The sequence below is a fragment of the Perissodus microlepis genome, chromosome 23 (genome assembly GCF_051167445.1).
Source record: "Perissodus microlepis isolate ML-2025 ecotype Zambia chromosome 23, ASM5116744v1, whole genome shotgun sequence".
Taxonomy (NCBI): domain Eukaryota; kingdom Metazoa; phylum Chordata; class Actinopteri; order Cichliformes; family Cichlidae; genus Perissodus; species Perissodus microlepis.
The window spans coordinates 11,865,337-11,892,207 of NC_140482.1; the positions used below are offsets into that span (position 1 = coordinate 11,865,337).

Here is a 26,871-nt window from a genome sequence, read left to right on the forward strand (position 1 = left end):
CAGCTAATAAACGTCAAGCAGACAACTGATTATCAGAAGTGTGAGATGCTGGAGAATATACTCCGGTGTCCTGTTATATTTTAGATAGCAAGGAGCAGACGGCTGAGTTTATTAAACTTCACCGAAACAATCTGCAAATTTCATTAAAATTTAATAAACTATCATCTTGTCTTTATTTTTAGTTAGCACATACCTTAAACACTTAAAGCTGTAAGCTAATGATAGTTATATAAGAGCAGATGCATGCTGGTGCAATAAGTTTTACGTCCAATGGATGCATGATCTGATTAGTCGACTAATCGCAAAAATAATTGGTGACTAGTCGACTATCAAAATAATCGTTTGTGGCAGCCCTACTAACGGGTTTATAAACTGACAGTTTGAACTTTTATCGCCAGCTTTATTGAGGCCATAGCACTTTATTATCATTGCATTATTATTTCCTAATAATGTAACTATCATCACGTATTTGACTGGGCTGATATTTTAGGAGATCTTATATGTGAGCACCAGAGATGGGCAGTAACGCGTTACTTGTAACGCGTTACTGTAATCCGATTACTTTTTTCAAGTAACGAGTAAAGTAAGGGATTACTATTGCAAAAACGGTAATTAGATTACCGTTACTTTCCCGTAGGAACGCTGCGTTACTGCGTTACTAAAACCGTGATTTTTTTGCAAGAATGTCTCATGACAGTGACGTAAGCGAGTGCGACGTTCGTGACAACAGCTGTGTGCAGATCAACAATGGATAATATATCGAGTGCGGGAGAGAGTATGAGCGTGCAGCGTTTAAAGCGTGGAAGTACTGACCTTATTTTGAGTTTGATTCCATAAAAAGTGACAAAAACATTAGTGTCCGTTGTGCGTGGGAAGAAAACTTCTTTTTACAGCGAAAAAAACCCCTAAGCTTCCAAGCAAGCACCGAGTGCGCTATGATGTAATGGGAAATTCACAGAGAAACTCGCGGATTCTTCCACTGACCACTGCGGCACACCTGCACCAGGGTAAACCTCCGCCTACCCTGCTCCTGCTTTACAGGTGAAAATAGAGCAACAGGACCACTAGTCTTTGACTTTATTTATTTTCTGCTGTGTTTTACTTGCATCTATTTGAAAGAGTGAGTGTAAACACACACAAAAAAATATTTTATGTGCTGGAATGTGCAGAAAATAGGTTTAAATGTTAAACTCATTTATTCAAGTCAGAGAATGTTGCATATAATTAAATTTTTGCTTGATGCATAAAGTTAAAAGATTAAAACTAATAAAACAAGTTTTAAAAAGGGACTTTTCCATTTTATTACATTTTGTGATGGATTATGCAGAAAAAGTAGAATTGGCCTGACAGATCTATCGCTTTATTACCTATTCAGGTTGTAAATCGTGTTTTTAAAAAGTAACTAAGTAACTAAGTAATTAATTACTTTTGAAAATAAGTAATCAGTAAAGTAACGGGATTACTTTTTTGGGTAAGTAATCAGTAATTAGTTACTGATTACTTTTTTCAAGTAACTTGACCAACACTGGTGAACACATTCAGGACTTGCAAACACTCCTAAAAAGAATTATTACCTGTCAAAAGTGACAGCTGAAGCCTGGAATTAATGCAGGATATAAAAGTTTTTGCTCATTTTACTTTTTGCATAACCACATTTTTTTTCCCATTTTTTTTCCCTCCTTCATGCTTCTGATTTATGAAGTCAAATGGTAACAATGCTTAACTCCCCCTAAAAACATCACAGTCCAAGTTTAATGCACTTTTGTTTGTTTTCTGCTAAAGCCTCTGACCTTGATTGACGGTGTGAGTCTAACAACCTAAAAAGGAAGCGGCACAGTGAGGTAACTGTAGCCTGCAGGTATCTGTATCTATCATTTCACCGTGCGCTGGTGCCCAGCGATCACACTGTGATGACTGTGGCCTGCTCCCCGCTACCTTCTGTAAGAGCTGTACGAGCGTGTCATTGAGCATCCGCACTCGGCTCATTTCAGAGCCCCGGGCCATAAAGCAGCCAAGAATAGCACCAACTAGTGAGAAATTCTGAGGTTTGAGTTGAGTCAAACAGAGCCCTTACTAGACGGTTTTTGGAGACAGGCCCTTTCTCTGTGGTGTGAAGCCCACCCTATAATCTCAGCACCTCCTGCAAGCTGACAACCTCTGCAGCCATCACACACCTGATGCTCTGGTGGGAGAACCTCTGCTTCGCCTTGCTGATAATTAGCCGATGCGCCTGATAATGAATCTCTCCGCCAGGCCTGCCCGACCCTGTTCTGATCTGGGGGGTCCTCATTACTGACGGCTCGGCTTCGCCGTCTTCCTTCCGCTGAGTTTAATTAGTGCACAAACTTCTCGGCTGTCTGAAGCGGCCCGTTAGCTTGCTTTAAAGTCCAGCATCAGAGCTGTCCTCTCTGGGTAATTGGGAGCAGATGCTTGGCGGGTAAAGCAACAAAAATACCCCAAAGGCGTTTGGCAGCTTCGTCGCCAGGCGGACTGGCAGGCAGGGGCCGTGATGCTTGTCAGAGTGACATAGATGTGTGAATCTATCATACCGTTCCACCCCTCTAGATGATCCAAAAAAAGAATAAAGCAAGCTTTCTCTTTTTTTTTCTCTCTTTCTCGGAAGTAGAGAAAGTGTGAACCAGTAGCAGAGGAAATGAGACTAGGCCGGCAGTATCGGCTTTGAGGTGGAAGAGCAGGTCGGTGTGGGTGGGGGCTTTGTAATGAAAGGAGGTCCAGTGTTAGGCTAAACTGAGCAGAAATCCAATCAGCAAACAACACCAAGCGCAAAAGAGATCCAAGCTTGGAGGCAGGCTGAGCGGGTAGCGTGTCGATGATTGCGTTCAGTGGTTATCTCCGCTCTTCGTTAACCTCGGGGCCACACTCCTCATGGCTGAGGGCGCTGGGCTAATTGAGAGGAATGCCAGCCCTCGAACATGGCAGATGATTGGAGAGGGATACTATATCTGGTGGAACTGTTTGCTCAGCTACAAATATAAGAGACTAGGGAACTGCCTGTTCTCTTGGTAAGAGGCTAGAAGCGGAACAGAGGTTGAAAGCTATATTAGTGTAAAAATGCTTCCACTGACGAACAGGAAATGTTAGATTCTCAACACTAGTTGCTCTGACCCCCCTCCCCCGCCGGCCTTCCTTAGACTAAATGCCACCTTCCCATATTGCTCTCATTAAAAAGAAAAAAAGAAGTCACTTCAGAGAGCCGACCGAGTTTCCATAGCAACAACATCACAGAGATGCTATTTTAGTGCGGTGTGTAACTTTGATATAAGGGGTAATCATGCCAGGCTGGACGCAACAAAATAATACCTCAGTTATAACTCCCTACTTTGTCTAAGTGCTTTCACTGGCAACCATTAGGTTCTGTTACCATGGCAATGATTTTCCCATGAGATCTCACTGAGTGGTTGGCCAAGCGCTCTGAGAATGATGCTGTGCCATCAATTCACCATTTCCTGAAATAGGAAAATTAATAAAAAAACAACATCATCGAGCTAATTTTTAAGCTATTTGGGTGATATAATGTATGACTGTGGGTTTGTTGCTTGTGAGATATTTGAAGGTTAATGTGAACAACAATGTATTTTCCTATTTTCAGTTATAGCCAAATATTGTTACAATGGTAAATACTAAGTATCAAATTATGAAGCAAGCTTGTGTTCAAGAAATACCCTGTTTTGCAGTTTTTTCCTACTCTTACATCTGTATGATGTCAATGAGAACAGATACACCACCATGGCCATTGTCAGGACAGAAGCCCCACCCACCAGCTGCACATAACTTATTTTTATGAGGTGTGGCAGAGGAAAGTCACCTTAAAGATAAGGGGAAGGTAGACAACTCTACACTAGGGAAAACAATCGAAACAGTTATTGATTTCAATTCAATCTCATTCAGTTTAATTTAATTAAATTAGTCATTTATATAGCATCAAGTCACCTCAAGGCGCTTTATATTATAAGATAAAGACCCAGCAATAATACAGAGAAAACCCCAACAATCAGATGAGCAAGTAGTTGGCAAAAGTGGGAAGGAAAAACTCCCTTTTAAACAGGAAGTATCTCTGGTAGAACCAGGCTCAGGGAGGGCCAGCCACCTGCCACAACCTGTTGGGGGTGAGAGGAGGGAGGCAGGACAAGAAACAGCGACTGTCACCCTGTCCACCACCACTGCAAACAAGAAGGGGCTCAGAGCCAAATCACAGATGAAATCCCACTTGGTTATGAAGTAGAGTATAGATAGATATAAATAGGGATTTGCGGTTATGAATACTTTCTTACAGACTATTATCTAATGATGCCCATCTATATTCCCACCTGCCACAACCTTGCAGTCTCCTATCTCTTTAAATTCGCACCTTCTGCATAAGATGTAGTCCACCTGTGTGCACCTTCCTCCACTCTTATACATTACCTTCGACCCTCTCACAAAATCCACGACATCTGGCTTTCTGCATTTCTCTCCTTAACACCAAATCTACCAAACATCTCACCTCTGTTCCCTTCACCTCCATGTCCACTGAAGCCCACTACGATCACCACTCTCTCCACCTGCGACCACTCTCTACCACTTCATCCGACCTACTCCACAATTCCAATTTCTCTTCTGACATCCAACCTGTGGGGCACGTGTAATGTAACAACTTCAAACTCATAATCCTGTTCTTCACATACTCTTCCTTCAAGATTATTTCTGACACAAACCTTCCCATGTACCTGGGCTTGGGACAGCCAATAGGAATAAAGTGTCTTGTTCTACTTCCTATAAACTGGTATCGTGATTATTCAAAGAATTCAGCATCAGCTGAGGCTAGTTTTTCTAGCAGTAGAAATCAGTAACAATGTAAAATATTTAAAATGATAGTAATTTCAAATACTTTACATTATTTTAGTGTTTTCTGTTAGTCTCTGTTCATTACTGTTCAAATGAAAAATGAAACCTCAGTGATGAACTCCCAGTAGATACTATTTCCAGGTCTAGCATCATACAGAATAGACAGACATATTAGTAGTATTAATGTTCTCTTTTCTAAATGTCAAAGCGGACTTTAAACTTTTCCTAAACTGTCAGCTCTTTCAGCTCTTTCAGACAAGAACAAGAATGATCGATTTAACCACATTTTCTTGATACTGATTTAAACAGATTTTCCTGTTTTTCTCAAATCACATTCAGTGTGCTTCCCTTCTATGTTCTGAAACTCGAACCACAGTGTTAAATAAATGTATGAATGCTTAGTGGTCATATTGAAACCAAGGTTGTGTTTTCAGGGGTGCTGAAAAGTTTACATTTGTACAGCCTGTAGCCACTACAGCAGGGCTAGTGGTCACAACAGTAAACGCTGGAAGTAGACTTGCACCAACAGAAGACTGAGTGCATTAAGTATTTCCCCCCTTCCTGCTTTCTTAGGTTTTTCCACATTTTTCACACGTGAATTTTTAGATTATGAAACAAATTGTAATATTAGACAAAGATGGCCAGAATAAATGCATTTATTAGGTGGAAAAAAAGCAATCCTCCCTTTGTTAAATCATGAATTAACTACAGACTTTGATTTCACAAGCTACACTCAGGCCTGAGTGTAGCAGATCTGTTGTATCAACAATTTCAATTCATCCTGCACCAAACAACAGTCAGTAAAAACCCTACAATAATACAGAAGAAGCAATAACATGACCCCCTATCACAGGGGTGTCCAAACCCAGGCCTCAAGGGCCGGTGTCCTGCAGGTTTTAGATGTGTCCTTGATCCAACATAGCTTATTTAAATGGCTAAATGACCTCCTCAACATGTCTTGAAGTTCTCCACAGGCCTGGTAATGAACTAATCATTTGATTCAGGTGTGTAAACCCAGGGTGAGATCTAAAACCTGCAGGACACCGGACCTCCAGGCCTGAAGTTAGCCAAGCCTGCCCTATGAGCAAACACATGGCAACAGTGGGAAGGAAAAAACACCCTTTTAACAGGAAGTCAAAGGAGATTGCAAAGAAAAGCGTCTGGACTTCTTTAAGTTGCTTGAAGACGTTTCACCTCTCTTCCGAGAAGCTTCTTCAGTTCTAAGGTCAAATGGTGGAGAGTTCCAGATTTAAACCTAGTGGGAGTGTCCCCCCACAGAGGGACAAAAGGACCCCCTGCTGATCCTCTAATCGCCTGAGCCAAGGTGTGAAAATGGGTGTGGGTCCCAATCAGCCAGGGTTTCGGGTGAGTTCATTGTGAAACCTGGCCCCACCTTATCATGCGAATTAATTAAGTCATAAATCATAAACAAGCTGATATAATATCTGATATTCGCTGTTTTCTTGGTACAGCCTGCATTACTCTTCTTACTGGTAGTGACGACAAACCAATGTCCTAGATCAGGGGTGGGGAACTCCAGGCCTTAAGGTCCTGCAGCCTTTAGATGTGTCCTTGATCCAACACAGCTGATTTCAGTGGCTAAATGACCTCCTCAACATGTCTTGAAGTTCTCCAGAGGCCTGGTAATGAACTAATCATCTGATTCAGGTGTGTTGTCCCAGGGTGACATCTAAAACCTGCAGGACACTGCCACTCGAGGCCTGCAGTTGCCTACCCCTGCTCTGTTAGGCTTGTGATCCCTAGTCTGTAAATAAATGTGTAGAAGGACTTCAAACAAATAACATTAAAAACAGCAAAAGTTTTAAAAAATGATTTGCATAATGAAATCTCATTGGCTTTGATTTTAACTACTAGTCTTAAAACACCTAAAAAAATGAAATACTTTTCAAGACTTTATTTTTTAATTAAAATGTAATTTTAGGACTTTTGAAAAAACCTTGAATAATATTACACTGCGGGAAAATTAGTTTTCGGCCTGCTCTGAGCCAATACCTATAATGCTAATATTCAGAAAGCTCTTTTCTTCATAGTAACACCACAGAACAACACATATGCAGAACTGCTGGATATCCGTCATCCAGTTGGATGATCTCACTCATAACTTATTCTGTGTGTATGCAAGGCCACGATTGGTGCAACAGTTTTATGGATTAAAAATGCTAACTAATTAACAAAACCAGCTGGAGAGGTAATATTTAAAATCCATTAGTCAAACAACAGGTTATAGCGTCTCTGATGGGGACTATTTTCGGACTGTGGTGCATTTGTGAGAATGGATGGTGTGTGTGGGATTGATAAACTACAGTATCTGTGTTCATGGTAATGAAGTAACATGCCACCAGAGCAACAGTGTTGCTCATTGATCATTTGGACAACAATGTGGCCCTATGGGGCTTTGAATACCCCACACAATAGAAAAATCCCCTGCTTTATCTTTCAAAGGTATTCCTGTATGTAAGATATAACAGCAGCTGGTCTTCCTTTACCTTGGCAATGGCTGTTTGCTTGTACATCTGCGTGACCAGGCCCATGACTTCAGTGAAGGGGGTGTCCGTCGTAGCAGCCCCCGACCCCAGGCTCTTCATCAGCCTCTCCCACTCGGCGAAGCTAGCCGAGGCCTCCTGCAAAGCAAGAAGAGGGCAAAGACATTGAGGCTGCGTCCTTTACTTCTTCACCCACCCTTTTCTCGCTCTTGTTCTCTCTACTGTTTTTGAGATATAAAGGGCAAAACAATTAATAGTGCTGCTGGGTGTCCTACTTTTCCTGGAAGAAAAAGAAAGAAAGAGGGAGAAAAGAAAAAAACGCCAGCGATAGAGAGCGAGAGAGATGGAGAATTCCCAAGGATGCCACCCCCTCCGACTGGGCTGCTGTGTTAGGTGGGTCACGAGCATCTCCCAATTATAGCTGCCTTGTGACAAGTCGGGGTCGAAGATGGAGAAGCAGCCCGGCCGGTACAATAAATCAAAGACGCCTCGCGTACTCTCAAGGTGATTGGTGAGAAGTATTTAAGGCGGGAGAGGAGAGTGGGAGAGGATCACAGTGGGAAAGGCTGCCAGCGAAGAGCAGCATATGCTGCCTCCCCACTCATAAACAAGACACACAGAGAAGCTCTGCATTTGTTTCCGACATGTAGGTTAGCCTTGTTTATCATAAAAACACCACTCAGGAACAGCATGTTTTTCTTTAAGACTTTCTAGTACAAGACAAGATAATTATATAGAAATTGGGCATGAAAAGTAGCACGGGGAAAGTTTGAGTCAATCCTTCTGCAATAAATTCGGCGTGGAAATAGATAAGATAAGATAAGATAAAACTTTATTAATCCCTCGGGTGGGTTCCTCTGGGAAATTCGGTGTCAAGATGTCAAGCTCCTTGGCTTTTTGAACCTCCAAACTGCTAACTTTGAATTGCTTTGTGATTAGAGCTTATTTTGGGCCTCTTGTTCATCACCTCGCTGTCTTAATTCAAGCTGCAACGTCTGACAGCAGTGAATGTGTAAAAAAATTCAGCAGCAACAAACACTTTCTTAAAGCGCTGCATATCAAATGATGCAAAACTGTGAACCATATGGCAGAGCGATGGAAGGTGGAGGTGGGCTGCGCCTGATTAAGCACATACATACACATAATGGTGAGGTGGGTCAAAGAGGGGAGGGGGGGGGGGAGGTGTGAGAACTGGAGAGAAACCCTACTAATGCACGCACAGGCTTCTTCGGGAAGCAAGTTTCACGACTGCATTTCCCGCACTGTGTTTTCTGGACTCCTTACATGAAAGCTTTGCACCATTTAGTGAAAAAATTAGCATTTCAGTGGCTTCGAAACCTCGTCAAAGTCAAGGACGGCTGAATGAATAAATAGTATCGTATTGCTGGAGCACAAAGCTGCGCTTCCTTCATGTTTTTCGCCCTCAGATGTTTCACTCAGAAGCACCTGCATAAACACAGTTGGAGCCGTGCTTTTTCCTAATTAAAAACTGTACATTCAGGCATTTCTTTATAATGTGCTAGAGGAAAAAAAAAACCCTGAGTGGCTAAGCACTCCACCCTCGATGATATTCACCAGACTAACACTGACTAAAGGCCAAGGCTGAAAATGTAAAGGGCAGGTGGGGCATAAAAAGTGTCTGGCTGTGGAAGATAAAAGCCATCATTAGGGAGTAAAATGAGATAGGAGGAATGAACTGGTGAGTGCTCCTGGTATACAGATACAGTACAGTATATATTGTCAGTTAGCAAAATGAGGCTTCAAAAAGACAGTTTGTTTAGAGGGAAAATAATGTCCACTCGGTCTTTTATGTTTTATATTGTTCACATTTTCCTGCCTGTGGGAGGCAAAATGGATGTGGATTCGGGTGACTGGCCGTTTCACACTTCCTTTTCTCATCTCTAAAACCAGTCCATTTAGCTGTGAGGATGAAACGCCTGTCTATTCTTCTTAGCAGAAATGTGTTAAAAAAAAAAACAAAACTTGCAGATTTGTCTCACGAACAAAAATAAAGGCAAAAACTGCAAAGCAGAACAACTCGTGCTCTTTTGTTTTCCCACCAAAGAAAAATGATCTCCGAGGTCGTTTTCTCTGAGGATATTACGCATCTTGTTTCAGCCCAATGCAGATGAGAGAGAGTAACTCCAACACATGACATGAATCTTTACAACATGTGGCTTAATTGGTGGCTCTATGTAAAAAAACAAAAAACACCCACCAACCATATTTAGCCCCCAATTACTGTCCCCTAACATTTAGGGAGAGTAGGGGTAAAAATCCTAGATCATCACTTTTTAAGAAACTCATTGTTGTGTCATTCCTGCGATGGCTCAGTGAGTAATTAGCACAGAAAAAGCTCCTGCAGCATTTTCCACTCCTGCTAATACGAGACTGTTTCCAAAAAAGTTGGGACGCTGTATCTGCAATATGTGCCCATAAAAACAGAATGCAATGACTTCCAAAACATTTGAAGCTTATATATAAATAAAAATAATGCAGATATTTTATAACAAATGTTAAAAAAAATTAGATTTCTTTTTGAAGAAGAAGAAAATATGTTTTCTTGTTAGTGTTTAATACACGGTTTCAGTTGTTTTTCATCTCAAGATGTGTCAAATGTTTCCACCTTGAAGGTGGTACAGGTCTGACTAGCCAATATATATTAGCCAATTGTGTATATACACATATACACACACACACACACACACACACACACACAATCAGGCATTACATTATGAAGCGTTTAATAGTGTGTTGGCCTGGCCCCATCGATGCTTGGACTTCAATAGACCCCTGAAGGTGAGCTGTGGAATCTGCACCAAAATGTTAGCAAACAGATCTTTTAAGTCCGGTAAGTTGCAAGGTCGGACCTTCAAGGATCGGACTTGTTTGTCCAGCATATCCCACAGATTCTCGATTGGATTGAGATCAGAGAATTTGGAGGTGAAGTACATCCCTCAAACTCGTTGTTGCGTTCCTATAACCATTCATGAACCACTTTTGCTCTGTGACAGGGCCCATTATCCTGCTGAAAGAGGCCTCAGCCACCAAGGAGCACTGTTTCCACGAAAGGGTGTACGTGGTCTGAAATAATGCTTAGGTGGGTGCTACGTGTCAAAGTAACATCCATGTGAATGGCAGGACCCAAGGTTTCTTTGGGTAGCTTATTCCCATCGTGCATTCTGCTTCCGGGTGTTCACCAGGCAAGCGAAGCACCCGAGCACCCAAGTGATGTAAAAGATAGTGTGATTCATCAGACCTTCCATTGGTCCATGGTGTAGTTCTGATGCTCATATGAACATCGTTGGGGGTTTTGGTTTTAACAAAGGGTTAAGGGGTTATGCAGCCACACATGCAACAAACTGTGATGCTCTGTGTATTCTCACACTTTTCTATCAGAACCAGCGTTACATTTTTCTGATGGATCCAACCACACAGGCATCAATGAGCCTAGGCCCCATGACCCTGTCACTGGTTCATCACCGTTCCTTCACTTTTGATAGATACTGACCACTGCAGACTGGCAACACCCCACAAAAGCTGCAGTTTTTGAGAACTAGCCATCTACCCATCACAGTCTGGCTCCATGTCAAACTGGCCCAAATCCTTACGGTTGCCCATCTTTCCTGCTTCTAACACTCCCTAATATGTCCCACCCACGAACAGGTGCCATGATGAAGAGATTATCAGTTATTCATTTCACCTGTCAGTGGTCATAATCTTATCCCTGCTCAGTATATATCATTTAGTGTTTAATAGTGATGGTCATATGAAAGTGTATCTGACATCATCAAGGAGGATCACATGGCTTCTCTCTTCTTTAACCAAAGGCGTATACTGTACTATAGAACACGATTGATGGGTTAGCACGCTATGTTAAGCTGCAAATCAAGTTCTCAGTAATTTCTCAAAACTTATTCTGAACACAGAACTGTCCGTAGCAGGTTATGTTCAGAGCTTTGACTTAAATCATCTGGAAACAACACACTTTCACAGACTTTTTTATTTACAGTAAGCTCTAAGTGCTATATATATTATCTGCTGCAGGAATACATTTTATACAAGGAACCTAATGAGCCATGTTGTACTGATAAAACCAAATGAATCCCAGCTGTAAAGTTGAAGCAGTGCAAACTGTGTGTCACATTTTCACTGGAATTTGTATGGATCCAGTTGGTCATGCAGAAATGTTTTTAATGTTTGATCCTCATCCTGCTAAGTCTCCTCTACGCTGCTCAAACTGCAGCTAATAGAGGTCAGATTAGAAAATGGATCGTTCTGATCTTGAGGCTATTTATTGCCAAAAATTTCCAATCAAACACTTTATTTCACTTTGATCTGGCAACAAGTCTCGTTCGTTAGGTTATGGGGCAGAGTCACACTTGAAACACTGAGTAATATTTAAAGTTGAAATGTGTCTCGCTTTAGAAAGTTTCTAATGTGCTGATGTGATGTTAGAAATAAACAGCAGCACAGAGAGCACATTGAGCAATAATGTAACATATTTATTTTACTGATGATGCACGATGAACATTAATTGACAAAACAAAAACGTTCTGCAGCTCTTGTGCATCTTAATATAAAGTCTCTGACTCTGACGGGAGTAGGTGGTGCTCACTGCATGAATAACCGACATACACGCACGCTGAAGCAGAAAGCCTGGCCTAACAGAGGAAGTTGATAAACATCATGATGATGTCATTTACTTGGGTTTAGGTTTTGTTGAGTATCTAAAATGGAAGTGTGAAGTTGGTAGTGATGTAATGCAATGGCTGAGCTGGAAGTGGCAGAGTTGAAGATGTTAGGTTTTGGAGTGCATCAGAGGGACAGCTCAGTATGAGCATTTTGGACCAGGCAGGAGGAACAGAGGAAGACCTCAGAGTGGATGCAGTGAAGGGGCGTATGCAGAGGGTTTGGTTAACAGAGGACAATAGCAGGGATAGGATGATATGGAGGCAGACGATCTGCTTTGGCAAGCCCTAAAGGGAGAAGGCAAGAGAAGAAGACGAAGAAGCTTCAACATCTGATATGTTGTTTTTGTGTTATTTCCAAATAAATACAGATTTTAGATGGATTTCAAATCAGGTGATTATACTTTCATTTTATACAGCCTTCCAGCTTTTCTGAAAACAAACTGAATGATAGAAAATGTAACAAAAGCCTCTCAGTGGATGTTTCTGAGTGGATGTTTCTGAGTGTGTGCTGCTGTGGGTGCTTCCAGTTGGAAACTAACTACTGGTAATCCTTGACCTCAGTGACCTATGCATAGAGCAGAGGAGACACAATAACTTGCGCACAAGCCGGGCCAAAGCCATATTGGCATTCACATGTACATTCACATGGATCCAGTGCGGCGTGGGAGGCAGAAACCGCAACTACAACTTTGGGGAAGCTAAAACAGATCCAAACACCTACACACAAAACATGACATTTACTCTACAAATACCCTGGTATCTTCTATATGATGGAGGAAAAATAGCAAGCACACAGAGACCTCACTGCTAAGCTTAGACTAACAGAGTTATTTAATCTTAAAGGAGTATAAGGCATTTTTCTCTGAGAAAGAAATAACCAGGTGACTGAACCAAGTGCAGCAGTACAGCTCCTCACAGTGAGGCCAAAGGAGACTGATTAACTAATAATTAAGCACAGTTCCTCAGTTAATCTGTTCATTGTTTGTCTATAAAATATCAGGAAATTGCACAAAGTGACCTCATCTACATGCTGGTTTTGTAAAACCATAAACTTGCAAATATTCCGTTTGCTATAATAAACATATGTGAAAATATTTGTTTTTATTCATCAGAAATCTGTCACACTTTTTTCAGAGGTTTTCTCACATGACCCTCTTCGAGTTGGATTCGCCAAACTCGCTTCTGCTCTGCCGATTGTGGGCGAGTTTTATACAAAAGGATACAAGCAGACCTTGACACCGCAGAGCTCTGAAAACAGGACTGATTTAGCTTTGTCAGTAGCTGAAAGAATTAGATAACGTGAATGGAGCTGCCAGCGACGTGTTGCCGCGTGGTTACAGAAACAAAGACATAATGTTTGACATAAATTTATATTCTAAAAAACGTCCTTCAAAAGCAACGAGGTCCACGAGTCAGACGGGAGATGTCAAGACTTGCACTGAGCGTTCCAATGACTCAGAGAGGTGTTGAGAATTTTGAGAAGTTGTCACAATAGATCAATTAAATCAGAACATTTAAAATAAATAATAACTCAACTTTTAAAAAAATCTGAAAACTGTCCAACTTAACAGGCACTTTTTTTTCTTTTATCCTACAAAATAGAATGCACAGATTATTATCAGCTGACCAAACAACCAGTTCATGATTCATCTGTAGTCCAAATATGCTACAGAAACTACACAAATACATATTACTTGTCTTCACATGTGACGTGCGTCACCCACGTCTACCTTTGCAGCTTCCTTGGGCAGGTCAAAGGGGATACGTTGGCGGATTTTGGGGGGCAGCTGACTGAGCACATCAGCTTTGAGACGACGGATCATGATCTGACTCAGCCGCTGGTGCAGCTCCTCCAAGTTGGACGCCCCGCGACAGTCCCACTGCCTGTGAGGCCCAAAATACCTGCGAGAGAATAAATAAGTGATGAAGTTGTGCCTGCTAACTTTTTTATACACACACCTCTAACTGAGATGCACTTCCCAAGAAACCACACTTATTTACTTGCAGCAGTGCCTTGAAGGAATAGTTAAACATTTAAACATTCCCACCTGGGAGCTGCCCAGCACTAGAACAGCCTTCCATCGTTTACTGTTAAGCAGCTCTGTTGGAGCAGTTGGGAATCTTTTTTTTTTTTGTCTTTTTGCTTAAGGGCACTTTGCAAAGCAGGAAACTATTTTGCCTAATGGCCACAGCAGCAGGTTTATTCCAAAACTCACGGGCAACTTTCACAATTCATCAGCCAAATGGACTTTTAGAATAGAACTGGCCCCCCACACAAAGGCTGGTTATCTGCCATATTGGCTGGAAGTGTGGACAAACTTAACAAGGCACTGCCAAAATTGGCTGTTTCACACTTCTCTGTTTAAAGCTGTAATTGGTGTAGGATGGGAAACTAACTCATTCTTTCTAAAATAATGTTTCCCCCTTGTGTGCAGATTTGAACCAGCATCTCTCCAGCTGCAGTGCTGTTTTTCCTTTCACCTCTGCTGCTGCCGTTTCCCACAGCAACCTCAACTTTATGAAAGAAACAAGAAGGGAAGATTGCACTCAGATGACACCGCCTTGCACTCCTCTGAGTGTGTGTGAGAGAGTGCATACGTGTGACTTAGAAAGGCATTCCCCAGCCACACCAAGCGCTCTTAGACACAAAGCATTATCTTTAATGGCGCCAAGCCATTCCCTGACCAAGCTGCTGACTTTGATGGACATCCAAAACAATGCATTTGATGTGTTTGTTCACACATGTAACCAATCATCACTGTAAACTGGCAGCCAGTTGGCATTTAGCGCTTGGCTTCAGTTGCAGTCTGGCTTTGACAACAAACCATCAACTCAGCAGCACCACCAATCCAAGCTCAGGTATAGGCCGGCTTATCCCAGCAGACACAATTAAATGGTAGGTGAGAAGGACTGAAACTGTGCTAATTCCACAGAACTGCAGATAAACAGTGAATGACTACACTTCAATCTGGTGATAGTGGACTTAAATGCAGGCACAGTAAGATAGGTTCAAAAGGTACGGATTCAATAACATCTGATTTGTGTCAATCAATTTTCATCAATGTACAGTTACCACCTTAAATGAGTTGTATGCCTCCACCATCAATCAGGTTGCACTTCATTTCTACGCCTGTCCAAACTAAATAAAGCAAAGACTTTGATTTAAGGAATTTAATTAAAGATTTTTTAAAGATTAGTGCCACAAATTCAGTTTCTGGTTTCTGACCCAACATAAAACGTGCTCACAATCGTCCCTTCTGTTCCTGAATAATAGTGTTGAATAATGGCCAAAGAAATGGTAGCCCTGAATATTACAAATTCACTGTGCACGTGGTTTAAATAGCACTACTTCACTATGCTATGCGTGTGAAATTTCCTGGCAGGTCACAAAAATGGTTAAAAAGGTCACAGAGACTTTTATGACCACCCATCTCCAAAACCTGATCAGCTCATCCTGTCTGAGTAAACGTCAAATTTGAAATATCCTTTTAAGGAGCTGCAGAGAGATCAAGACCCAAAACCCTGTACCTGAATATGTTTTAATTTTTCTGTTGTACATATGTTTTCAGATACACCACACAACCTCAATTCTACAAAAGGTTAGAGATATGCTAACCCAACACCTGTGTGTCTCATTTTCACTGTGTGGTATGGAAGATGTGGCAGTTCTACTTAAATTGAACATAAATATAGCTTTCAGCGTCGCTAACGCTTCTATCCCTAGCTGTCGAGGCATAGAAATGTGTGTGATACCATGCAGAGTAATACTAGGTTAAAACAGGCAAATCAATACGACAATAATGCTTCCCAATTTCAATATTAAAATTGTTGTGGAGTATATGCTGTGAAGAGAAAGCTAAGAGCCGGAACACTTTTAGCTTAGCCTAGCATAAAAAAACAAACGAACAAAAAAAACCAAAACAATAGGTAGGTAGCTATTTTCTCTCTCACACACACACACACACACACACACACTTTTCACATATTGTTTTTGTGCTTCAGTGTTTGTACTTTTAACTGTTCCAGTGTCAGGCTATCTATTTACTCTAGCTTCCTATCTTTATGCTTGGCTAAGCTAACACTCTCCTAGCTCTAGGTACTATTAATATCATGTTCTTGGGTAATACTCTGGACAATATAAACAAAGTGCATTTGAATAACAAAAATGCTGACATAACACACAAATACAGTTATATAAAATGTAAACTAGCATTGCGGTTCATGTTAATAGGAACAACAATAAAATATGCAGAAATTTAGAAAAATGTCACCTGTAATGGGCATTGCAGTATTTTTTGGCATAGTCAGTCCAGGTTCCGAACCTCTTGGGATAAAGGGCGTCAATTTGCATGAATAGCTGTAAAATACACAGACAGGTAAGGAGCCTTAACTACAATTTTTAATAAAACCATGGATTAATTCATAGAAATATCCGTGAGAGTGTTTATGTCTGTATGGGGGAAAGAGATAGAGAACTGAAACAAACTGAAGAGAGTGTGTGATATCTCACTGTCTGATTTCTGAACGAATCTCTTTATAACATCAATGATCTTCTCATTGCTTGCATAGTTTATCTTATCATACAGTTTCTTTCTAACAATCTTTACCTTTTTATTTAAAGAAATGAAGCATAAAAATGGGGTTTTTAGTACAGCTACACTGATGTGACTATGGAATCTATAAAAGTAGATGTAACTGTTGTGATATTGGTTTTTGAAGTCTCGAGTTGAGCATTTGGCTTCTGATGTGTTGGTTTTTTTTAAAACCAGATGTCAAAAGAGAAGGAGTGGATGTGACTGAGAATCCAAGGGCACTGCATCCTAATAAGTAGCGACTTGCTTTATGCTCTATTTTCTCCTACATGGGACTATAATTTACGAAAATGAACACTGATGTTTTAAAGAAGACTTGAAACTAGTGATTGAGATTATACACTACTTAGGAAAATGCTAACTGAGATTATAAACAAAGGGAAAAGTAACATAGCTTTCCCATAGACTTCTAAAACCTCAGACTGTTTAGGAGCCAGTAGAACTGCCCCCTGCTGGCCATTACAAAGAATGCAAATGTAGGACACATCTGCACTGCCTTTACTTTTTTAGACGCAGATCCTGCATCCACTTCTTTTATATAGTCTATGAAAATGACCAGTAGCTTATGAAGAATAATGCTAGCTAGTGTTAACAAGCTCGACTGTAGTACTATTTAACTGACATTAGTAGTTAAGCAAGGTGACCAGCTGCCGGGTCTAACTTTTAACTCTTATAAAGAAAAGTAAAGCAAACACAGTCTCCTGATTTAGCATGTATGTATCCTTGAAACTGCTGGCTGTTTTAGTTCCCACCTTTTCGCTTTTGCACAAAGTAGCATGAGCTTTTTTTAGCTTTAAACAGAGACCTTACCAGAGCTCATGATTAGTCTACTGTCATGAAGTACATCTTCTCTGTAGCTTACCCAAGGTCCTGCTGTCCTTCGCCTAGTTTACCAGCGCTGCGTTGTGCAACTGTGTGGTTATTTGTGTCAGCACCAATTAACCAGGTCAAACCGCTGTGCAGTCTAACAAGGTGAAGAAAATGAAACGGATTTGAAATTTTAAGGATGTGGACACAGTCGACTTACTCCAATTAAACAGCTCCTGGCATAAAGATTTTCAAAAGATCTTTGCTTTGCTTGATGTCGCAAGACAAAAGACAAGCTGCTGCTGTCTGTCTTCAGTGGACGTATGTGACTGCAGGTAAAGAGCGTGTTTATATCACAGGTTGCAACAAAGCTCACAGAATATTCACGTGATGTGTATGTGTAAGTGTGTGTGCAAACATCAAGGCTGCTGTTTGAATGCACACCATCCCCGTCAGTTTTCCAGTATATGCAGCAATTTCTCAAGTAATGACAGTTAATCGTCAGCAGCTACACTGACTAGCCTTATTCTAAATTCAGCACTTGTTCACCGGGAGCTTTGCATCCCCCCTCACGCCACTGATATAATAGGTGGGAGGAATGAGGGCACATCATGAACGGTGCAGCATGCCCTGAGCTGTGTGCTAACTCGATGTCAGAGCCACAGTGAGTAATGATGGCAGCGAGGAGACTGGCACAGAGGCAGGGACAGGGCTTATCAGGTTTATGCTGTGGATGATAAAATGTTATATTCAGTTTCAGATTCTAGTGGCAGGGAGAAGGAAGAAGAGATGATATCTAAAAACTAACCTCACCACTGCAGGCGGGCAACGGCAAAGACAGGATAGCATGTGTCACGCACACACACGCCGAAGTCTATAGCACACATGCGCGCGCACACTTTTTCGATGATACACCTTCTCGAGATTACTTGCGAGTACTAACTTTACTTCGTTTTGGAATTAATTATCCGCCTGAATTTCATCAGTTAATTATCATGATCGGGTCTAGGCAATAATTAAGTTTCCCTCAAAGCAACGTGGCAGTTAGATGACAGTGCGATCCAAGCAGAGTCCCGCATAAATAGTTTAGCATATATTAGTCAGGAGGTTGATTATTAGCTCACTGATAATGAAGCTTCTATATATGAACTGCTAAATATTTATATATGAAGCCTCTTTGATAGGAATTTATTAGAAACAATGTTGGTAATATTTTATATTATTTCTTCAACACATCAAATGAAAAATAAGCAATGAATTGATTCTACTAACAAGTGTGTGTGTGTGTGTGTGTGTGTGCGTGTGTGTGTGTGTGAGAGAATGCTGACATGTCACTCTTTGAACCACAGAGATCGAGCTCTTTTGTTGTTCAAAATCTAATATCAGCATCAGTAAGCGAACATGTTCCTTCATTAGTGTAAACACACACACACACACACACACACACACACAGTAATTGAGTCAATCTTGCAGAGTCCGTCCTGCTGCTGTAAATATAAACTGTAGCACCAAATGTGTATTAATCCACAGCTGAAAATAGTCCCCCGTGATACTAACATTTCTTTTCCTTTTAAAACATAAAAACACATAATTATTATGTTTTTAAAGAGATACAATGTGGAGTAAGCAAGTCTTAACAATAACAAGTCAATGTAACAAATTTGGGGACTTTAACTGATAATTACTAATAAAATATTAACTAAAAAATACTAATATGATGCAATACATTATTTATGTTGAAGATGGAGCAGTTTGGGTTTTTTTTAAAGTTGGGTAGAGGTTTCAATTTCTGACCGTCTCCTGTTTGGTTTGAGGTGGGTGGGTGTGGCTCAGCTGAAACATAGTGATGTCAGAAATTAAATTGCACCAATAGGCAGAGACCAACACACACACACACTCCCAGCAAAGCAGATTATCTGTTTTTTTAAAAATTTGAACTGTATAAATAGTGTCTCCGAATGTTTAATATACTCTTCATCATTGATTTTTGTTTTCAATTTTACAGACAGATGTTTTTCTGGGTCTTTAACCTCCTAGGACCTGGCGTCCACATATGTGGACATCACATTTTGGGACGTCTAGACCAAAATACTTAATTTTTCTCTACAAGGGCCTGATATCCACTTACGAGGACATTATGCTGCCACTGTTCTATCAAAATTTGAAACAAATGTCCTCATATGTGGATCTCATTTTTCTCAAAAACAAAAATTAGGTTAAAAACAAATCTGGTAATTCTTTGTTTTTACATTCTTTAGGTCCCAATCATCCCAAATAGCAAAGAAAAATTAAAAATGCATGCCATGAAAGAGCTCGGGTCTTAGGCGGTGCCTCTTCTTAGTTTCTCCACTGTGTTGTTATTTAACATATCTTTTACATAAATGTGCAGAGCACTTTGGAAACCTGTTTAGAAGAAAAGACCTTAATAAATAAAGTTGTAATGTTTTTAATATGCAGCACAGACATTCGGGTGGGAAAAAAAACTTAAATAAGATACACCGCAGGTTACGAATAATTATGGGGCCTCTGTGTATGTGCGTGGGTGGGTGCGTGTGGCTGTGTGTGCACTGAAGGAAACAGCTATTCACAATTAGGCTGTTCTGTACGGTGTGCTAAAACAAATTATTCTTAAATGTTGCACTGAAATTGCAAAAAGGAAGGAAAAAAGGGGTAAAATCTTTACAGAAGATGATGAGAATTAGCTAATAAACACATGAACTTTCATCAATTATTCATTAAGCCAACATCATGACTATTTAAGCAACACAAACACAGTAAAAGCTAAGAGTTACTCTGCTCCCGAAGCTGCAGAAGATGACTGGAAGAATTGTGGGAAGTTTAAAACGCCTAAGCACACAGCTGTATCGGAGTACAGCGGGCACACGGTGTTTGTTATTGATACTGTATTGTCTCTTCACATTGAGACGGTGAAAGGATTTTCTATTCACGACGTCTTCTTCATCTTCCTTAGCTGCAGTGATGGAATATGGCTGTAATCTACAGCTTCAATATAACATATATAAAAATGATATAATAAATCATTATGGAGAGGGGATTGGCTCAGCCGCTCTCCAAACACTGTTGTCCTGTGAACAGCCCTTCTTATTGTCTTGAAATTCAATAGTCCCCCCCCTCCTCCTGTGCGTTTCTTTTTATTACTTGTCTCATTTATTGCGGTGCAGTGTCTCTTCATATCGGGCTTTGTAAATGAAGTTTTTGCAACAAAGGTTATTGAAATAAGACCACGGGATCCTGGAGGATAAGTGACGCCGGAGAGAGTTAATTGGCTTTTTGAATGTCGGATCCGAGCGTAGCCTGCTCTGGAGCAAGTTACCATGGCGATCTACCTGCGCTGCACAGTGGAGCACCTTTGTGAGCAGCCAGAGCTGAGCCCCGAGCTGGCCTGCTAATCTCTCCTCACAAGTGTGGGCTCAGGATTCCTTTATAAAAATCCATCTGTTCCAAATCTACTGAATGCAGCCTTCTCTATTTAGCCACACTGCTCCCTCCTCTTCAGCTCTGTGTTTAATTTTTCATTAAAAATTCAAAGCGGGGTTTGAAGGAACTTTGAATCTGCCGTGTCATTTGGTGAGAAAACAAAACAGCTTACTCCAGTTAAATTTGTATCCCTTCCCCCTGAGGCGTCATTAAATTACCATTTAATCAAGTTTTATTACCTCCTCAGGTCGACCCAGAGCAGGGGTACCGGTGAGCAGGATGGCGCGCTTGGCGCTCTGAATGAGAGGAACGAGAATCTTCGTCCGCGCTGCGTTCCTGGATTTGAGATAATGCGACTCGTCCACCACCACCACGGCAAACCGTTGCCCGCTCAGTGCCTCCACCAGGGGGCGTGCATCTGTGGTGAGTAGGCCATAGCCCAGGACCGTCACTTTACTGCTACCAATGCCACTGAAAGGATAACAGCATACACATAAAAGACCAATAAAAAGAGTCACTTCTTTTAATGGTTTTTGTTAAACCAGTAGTGTGAAACCAATACAATAATTGGAGAAAGAGATAGCTAACAATAGCCAAAGTAAACGGGTAAAACCAGTGAAAATGAATAATGTGTTTATTACAATGTGTATCTGTAAACTACCTATGATTGTGACAAAAGAAACAAGAATATTATCAGGTTTCTATGGTTACAGTGAAACTAGTAACTCTGTGCTTGCTGTTTGTGCTTTTTCAATGATTGCTGTATAACTGTTTTATTGAATATAAGCCTCATAAAAAGACCAAAACCAACAGTCTGTTATACCATCTCATTGCTCAAAAATAGCCCAGAATTTATCCTTTTTAAAAAATATTTTTATAAAAAAGTTTATTTAAAAAATGCTCCAAAATCTTAGTAACTGACTTTTTGTATATGTGGACGGGTGGGGGGCTAAAGGCTAACTAACAATTGACTGTACATTGTAGCCTCTAAAAGCTAATGAAAGCTTTAGACGTTAAGCTTGGGCCACATGATCTAAATTGTATTTAGTTAAAGATTTCCTCAAGTAGCTTCAAATAAAAGAGCTACAAAGTAAAAGCCAAAGATACATTTAGCATTGATATTGGAGCGTCAAACATTTGAGGATTAGTATCCAAATATTTTACTTAAGTATTATATATAAGATTGTGTCCAATTATTAGCACGACAGGTTTAAATCAAAGGTGTTGTAGCATCTGTCAAGAGTATTTCTGGATGGATTAGATATGATTTCTGAGCCTTCCTCTCAAACCTACTGCATCTATATGTGAAAGTAATTCTACAATGAAAAATAACAGACACGTAGTTTTTTAAGGCTTGTTAAACTCCTAAAACATGTCTGTACTACAGGTTTTAACAAAAGGAAATCATTTATTATTTGGGGAGTTTTACAACTGTTTAGCCACAATATAATGTGTGTAAAAAAACACACATGTCACTCGTTGTTTTTAGCTGTATGGTACAAATAAAATATGATGTTTTTGACCTTGGGTACACCAACAGTACTTAGAGTATTAATTTATTTATCTAGTGCCAATTTATGGGTGATTTTCATGGAGTTTGTTAGCGATGAGTATATCACTGTAGCTTTTGAAGAAGCCACCTTTAAAAGTAGTAAACGTGCAGTTTACAGCTTACAGTCAGGATTGTATACACACTCGACACCTGTTTAAATGTTCGGGTGTTATTGACTTGGCAACTGAGCCCTTAAGGTAAAGCAAACCAAGCTGTTTAAAAGAGCCTATGGACTTAAATACGTGTCAAGGCGCACACACACACACACACACACACACACACACACACACACACACACACACACCTTTCATCCATCTCCTTTTTTACGGCTTCATAGCAATTTTTATATTTTTCAGCTATGGTATGTGCAGCTCTGACACGGGTACACAGGCACAGATAAACAAACAAACACACAGGCGACATTCAGCTGCATGAAACTCAATAATGATCTCTGAGAAATCAAAAACATTTCCAGCATCTGTCAAGCTTTAATTCTTTGACTTCGCCACACACGCAGGCGCTCACAGACACACATTTCCAAGCTGAAATAAACCTAAGGTGCCATTCATGTTCTACAAAGGCACAAGTGAGTCAAAATACCGAGAGGAGGTGCTGCATAATTTTTTCTTGCCTCCTCGTTCAGTCATTAACACATCCAGTTCAAGGACACGTTTTCCCCAGAAGGCTTTCACAACCTCTTTGCACCTCATCTGTGATGCTGGGAGTGCCCCCCCTCCCCCCATCTAATCCAAGTCACAAATATAGAAAGTTTATGTCATTCAAAAATTAAAAAGAAAAAAAAACTAGGGGAAAGTTGAGAAGATGAAAAAGTAGATGTTTTCTAAGCTTATATGCAACATTAATCCACGATACAGAAACCTGAATCAGTGCAAACAAAATGAAGCACGTTCCAGCAACAGCATTTTTCCTTCCTGCGTGGCAAAAAATAAATAAATAAAATAAATTCAGCTCTTGTTCAATATCGCAGACGTCGCCTTGACATGATTTGTCTGTCAGCGCTGTCAAACATCGGCCCCTGCTGGCTCTTGACACCAGGGGACACTTTGAGATTAATTTATCGTGCCCAGCTTTGCTGTCTATCACGCTGCCTCCGCTTCACACAGTGTGACCGTGAACGTTCGCGCTTTTATTACGTGTTTTTAGAGTAAATGATTAGCAGAGGGCCGGAGAGAAGAAGTCGTAACAAGAGATGTTAGATGCTGCTGTGCAGCTTATTGTAAGGGCAACGACGCTTTAAATTCAAGTAATGGCTGCCGCCGTCCACTCGCACAATACTTTGCATGGATATTATGAGTACTGAAGAGACCCTGAGTGAGCTTCTACACAGGAAAACCAAAGTTATCGGTGGAAACATGGTTAGTTTACCATTAAATGTTTTAGCACCAGACATTCTTTTTTTGGGGGGTTTGAAACCAGAGAATTGATAATAAATGATATTCTATAAAATCAAACTACAAGTCTTTCTTTTAGAGTTACCTACATGTGTTAAAAAAGGAAGGAAACAGCTGCCCAAAATTCCTGTGTATGTTCTATCAAAGGATTATCAGCTGAAGCTGAACTAAAGTCAGGCCGTACCTTCATGCAGTACCACTTTGTGCCACAGCATGGTGTATTGAGTCAATATATTTAACCAGTCAAGCGTGATGTTTGCTTAAAAATGTATTGTGCAATTTAGTTTTAAAAAAAAAAACAAAACTCACACTGATGGTGTTGAAGTCAAGAACTCACAAACTCTCATGTATCAAATATGATACACTTGGCGTTACAGGGTTCAAAAACAGTACCTTTAAGTACCTTCATGTGATTTTTAAGCCAGTATCGAGCTTCCCTTCTGCAACGCTCTGTAAACGAGACAGCATCGAATAATGTACACGCTAAGTCACACCACAAAACAAACAAAAAATTAATAATTCACCATCTATCCAGAATTTCACAACCACAGCAGCAGTAATGTGCAGTTTGATGTTACAAACCGCTGCTTTAATAATAAGCCGTTAAGCTACTGTGGTCTTTGTCATTGTGACAATATTAGCCTTTGATTTGGAGTAGAACAAATTGCTTATTCTATATTTAGGAGATCATTCAACTTGATCTTAAAAATACATTTTAATAAGGACCTGCTCCACCTGTTGAGCGCTATTTGTGAACAGTTGGGAGCATTTAAGAATTAAGAGAGAGAGATCAGCCTTCAGGATGTGGTGGAGACCAAAAATAGACAGAAACTCAATTTGATTTCTAGTTTTGCTGTTAAATGTAAACAAGCAGCTATTGTGTTTAGAGCTTTAGTTTAATAAAACAGTCAAACCAGCTTTAAGAACGTCAGAAGAGTCAAAACCAAAATTTAGTCCCAGTAAAACCAGACACTAAGAGGCTGACATGAGTATGGAGGTGATTTTTAGGGATGAAGGTCAAACGGGGTAATGTGGTGCGATGACCTACATGGTGTGGCTCTTGTTCTCCACCAAATTGATGTCTCCAGGCTGCAGCTCGGGGATCCACCTCTCCAGCTCTTCGATCCAGGGGTACTTGAGGGACGAGGGCACCACCACCAGGAGGGGCCACTCCTGCCTGAAGGTGTACGCCACTGCGATGGCCTGCACGGTCTTCCCGAGACCCATCTGGGCCCACCAAACAACAACACATGGCGAATGGGGAGAAAAACAAGTCAATTGCGCACTGACTCTGTGGCAAATTGCATATGACGGCTGAGCTGATGTGAGGCCCAAGAGTAATAAGGTCTCAGAATGATTCTAGTGTCAAAACCGATTAAGCACGTGGGAGTGCAGCAGAGGGCTGACAAATTAATTTGGAAGGCATGCAGCAAACTCTCAGGTTCTTTTTTTTTGGAAAATAGATTTCCTGAGCCAGCGTTGTGTGTGCTTACCTCATCGGCAATCATACATCTGTAAAACAAAAGGAAAAACTTTATCAGACAGGTTTCACACTTTGTAGAGCTGATGAGAAGGTAATGGCTTCTATATATGACAGACGTTATAGTTTACATATAAAGACATCAGGCCCTCCAACCAGAGAGAAACATTACAGAAGCCTTAATAACCTGCAGTCACACCCCAACGTCTCAGACTTTTGTGGGTCATGTACACAAAGTAAAAGTTAACATAAACCAACAGCAAGGGGTTCTGGACATACAACAAAACTAAAACTACTAATGTACGTCTGCAGGACTTCTTGCTATTCAATATTTATGTTGTTGTTTCTGTTGAGTTTGAGATACTGCATCTAAGTACCTTTGCAGACCACAATGTTTATGTATTTGGGTTCATTCAGTTCCTAAAAACAACAAAAAAAAACCCTCGCTGACTGCTGTAGAAGCCGGTGTTCCACTCTCTGTCTCGTAGGCAGCAACAAATTAAATTCAGGTCAATTCATTGGGGAGAACTTGAGCATTTTTATTTCTATTGAGTAGTGTTATTTGGGATTTATGGTCCCGCGTTGGTGCCTGTTTGTCTAACTCTTTGGCTATGCGGGGACAGGGACTGTGGGAATTCAACCAACAGTCCTTCAAAAAGCCAACGGATATGACGATACGCGTAAGTAGAATTCTGATTAGTTGAAGAGTTGACTTGAACAGGAAAATGAGTCATGGAGCATACCCCAAAGGAGAAGAAGCGAGCTCTATACTGTAAGTATATAAATAATAGAAGCCATCAGATCAGTATTTTTTGGTAAAAATGTTGGTATACACCCGCCCCCAACAATATATGGCAAAGTCCCCGACAAATACGGGCACATTATTACTGTAGCACAAATACAACATACGTGATTCATTCCTATATTTTTGCCATCTACTTTACAGTGTAGCACTCACACACTGTGCGTGAAAATAAGTGCAATGTAAGAGGAAAGCTTTAAAATGTAACCATTAACATTTAAATCCATTTAAAAAAAAATTATACTTCTTTTCCAAACATGAGTGTTACACTACCATCATGGAAGAGCTTTTGGCTCGGTACATTCTCGGGGAGAATGCAGCATTATGACTAACAAGAGCCGAAAAAAAAAAATCAATTAATCCCATTAGTCAGTCTACGGAAAATGGGCAGCTGCTATGGCAATGAATTAATCATTTAATTATCAATCAAAAATAGCTGATTTACTGGTTGCTTATCATTAGGGTCCTAATGTTGTTTACATCTGAAATCCAAGCTTTTTATGGAGGGGGAGATGAGCCATGACTGAACCTATGAACGCTCACCTAACGTGGCTCTCTCATATGACATTGTTTAGCAACCGAACTATGTTATGGATTAACAGATATATCTGCCAAATACCTGTAATCGGTCATTATTACCCCTGATGTGGTTAGCTGGGATTAGTTGATATTTACTGTCACATCAATTCTGATGACTAAATGGAAAAAATAATATGTTGAAGAGTTAGTAAGTCAATTTTATTTA

At 40.5% G+C, this 26,871-nt stretch overlaps 1 protein-coding gene and 1 long non-coding RNA gene across 8 annotated transcripts in view; one reads left to right on the plus strand and one right to left on the minus strand.

The window, feature by feature from the left end:
• zranb3 (zinc finger, RAN-binding domain containing 3) overlaps positions 1-26,871 on the minus strand; it is a 127,672-nt gene that overhangs the window by 83,846 nt on the left and 16,955 nt on the right. For all 7 annotated transcript variants that reach the window (XM_084920508.1, XM_084920510.1, XM_084920509.1 and 4 more), the window contains exons 3-8: positions 25,338-25,356; positions 24,893-25,071; positions 21,120-21,351; positions 16,315-16,400; positions 13,774-13,945; positions 7,353-7,487 (exon numbers count right to left, since the gene is read on the minus strand). In XM_084920508.1, the coding sequence (XP_084776634.1) occupies positions 7,353-7,487; positions 13,774-13,945; positions 16,315-16,400; positions 21,120-21,351; positions 24,893-25,071; positions 25,338-25,356 (823 nt within the window). The remainder of the gene's footprint in view (positions 1-7,352; positions 7,488-13,773; positions 13,946-16,314; positions 16,401-21,119; positions 21,352-24,892; positions 25,072-25,337; positions 25,357-26,871) is intronic.
• LOC146360968 (uncharacterized) lies at positions 20,537-25,021 on the plus strand. Its single transcript, XR_014799377.1, has 3 exons — positions 20,537-21,030; positions 21,128-21,303; positions 24,933-25,021. It is a non-coding gene; the product is annotated as an uncharacterized LOC146360968 (long non-coding RNA).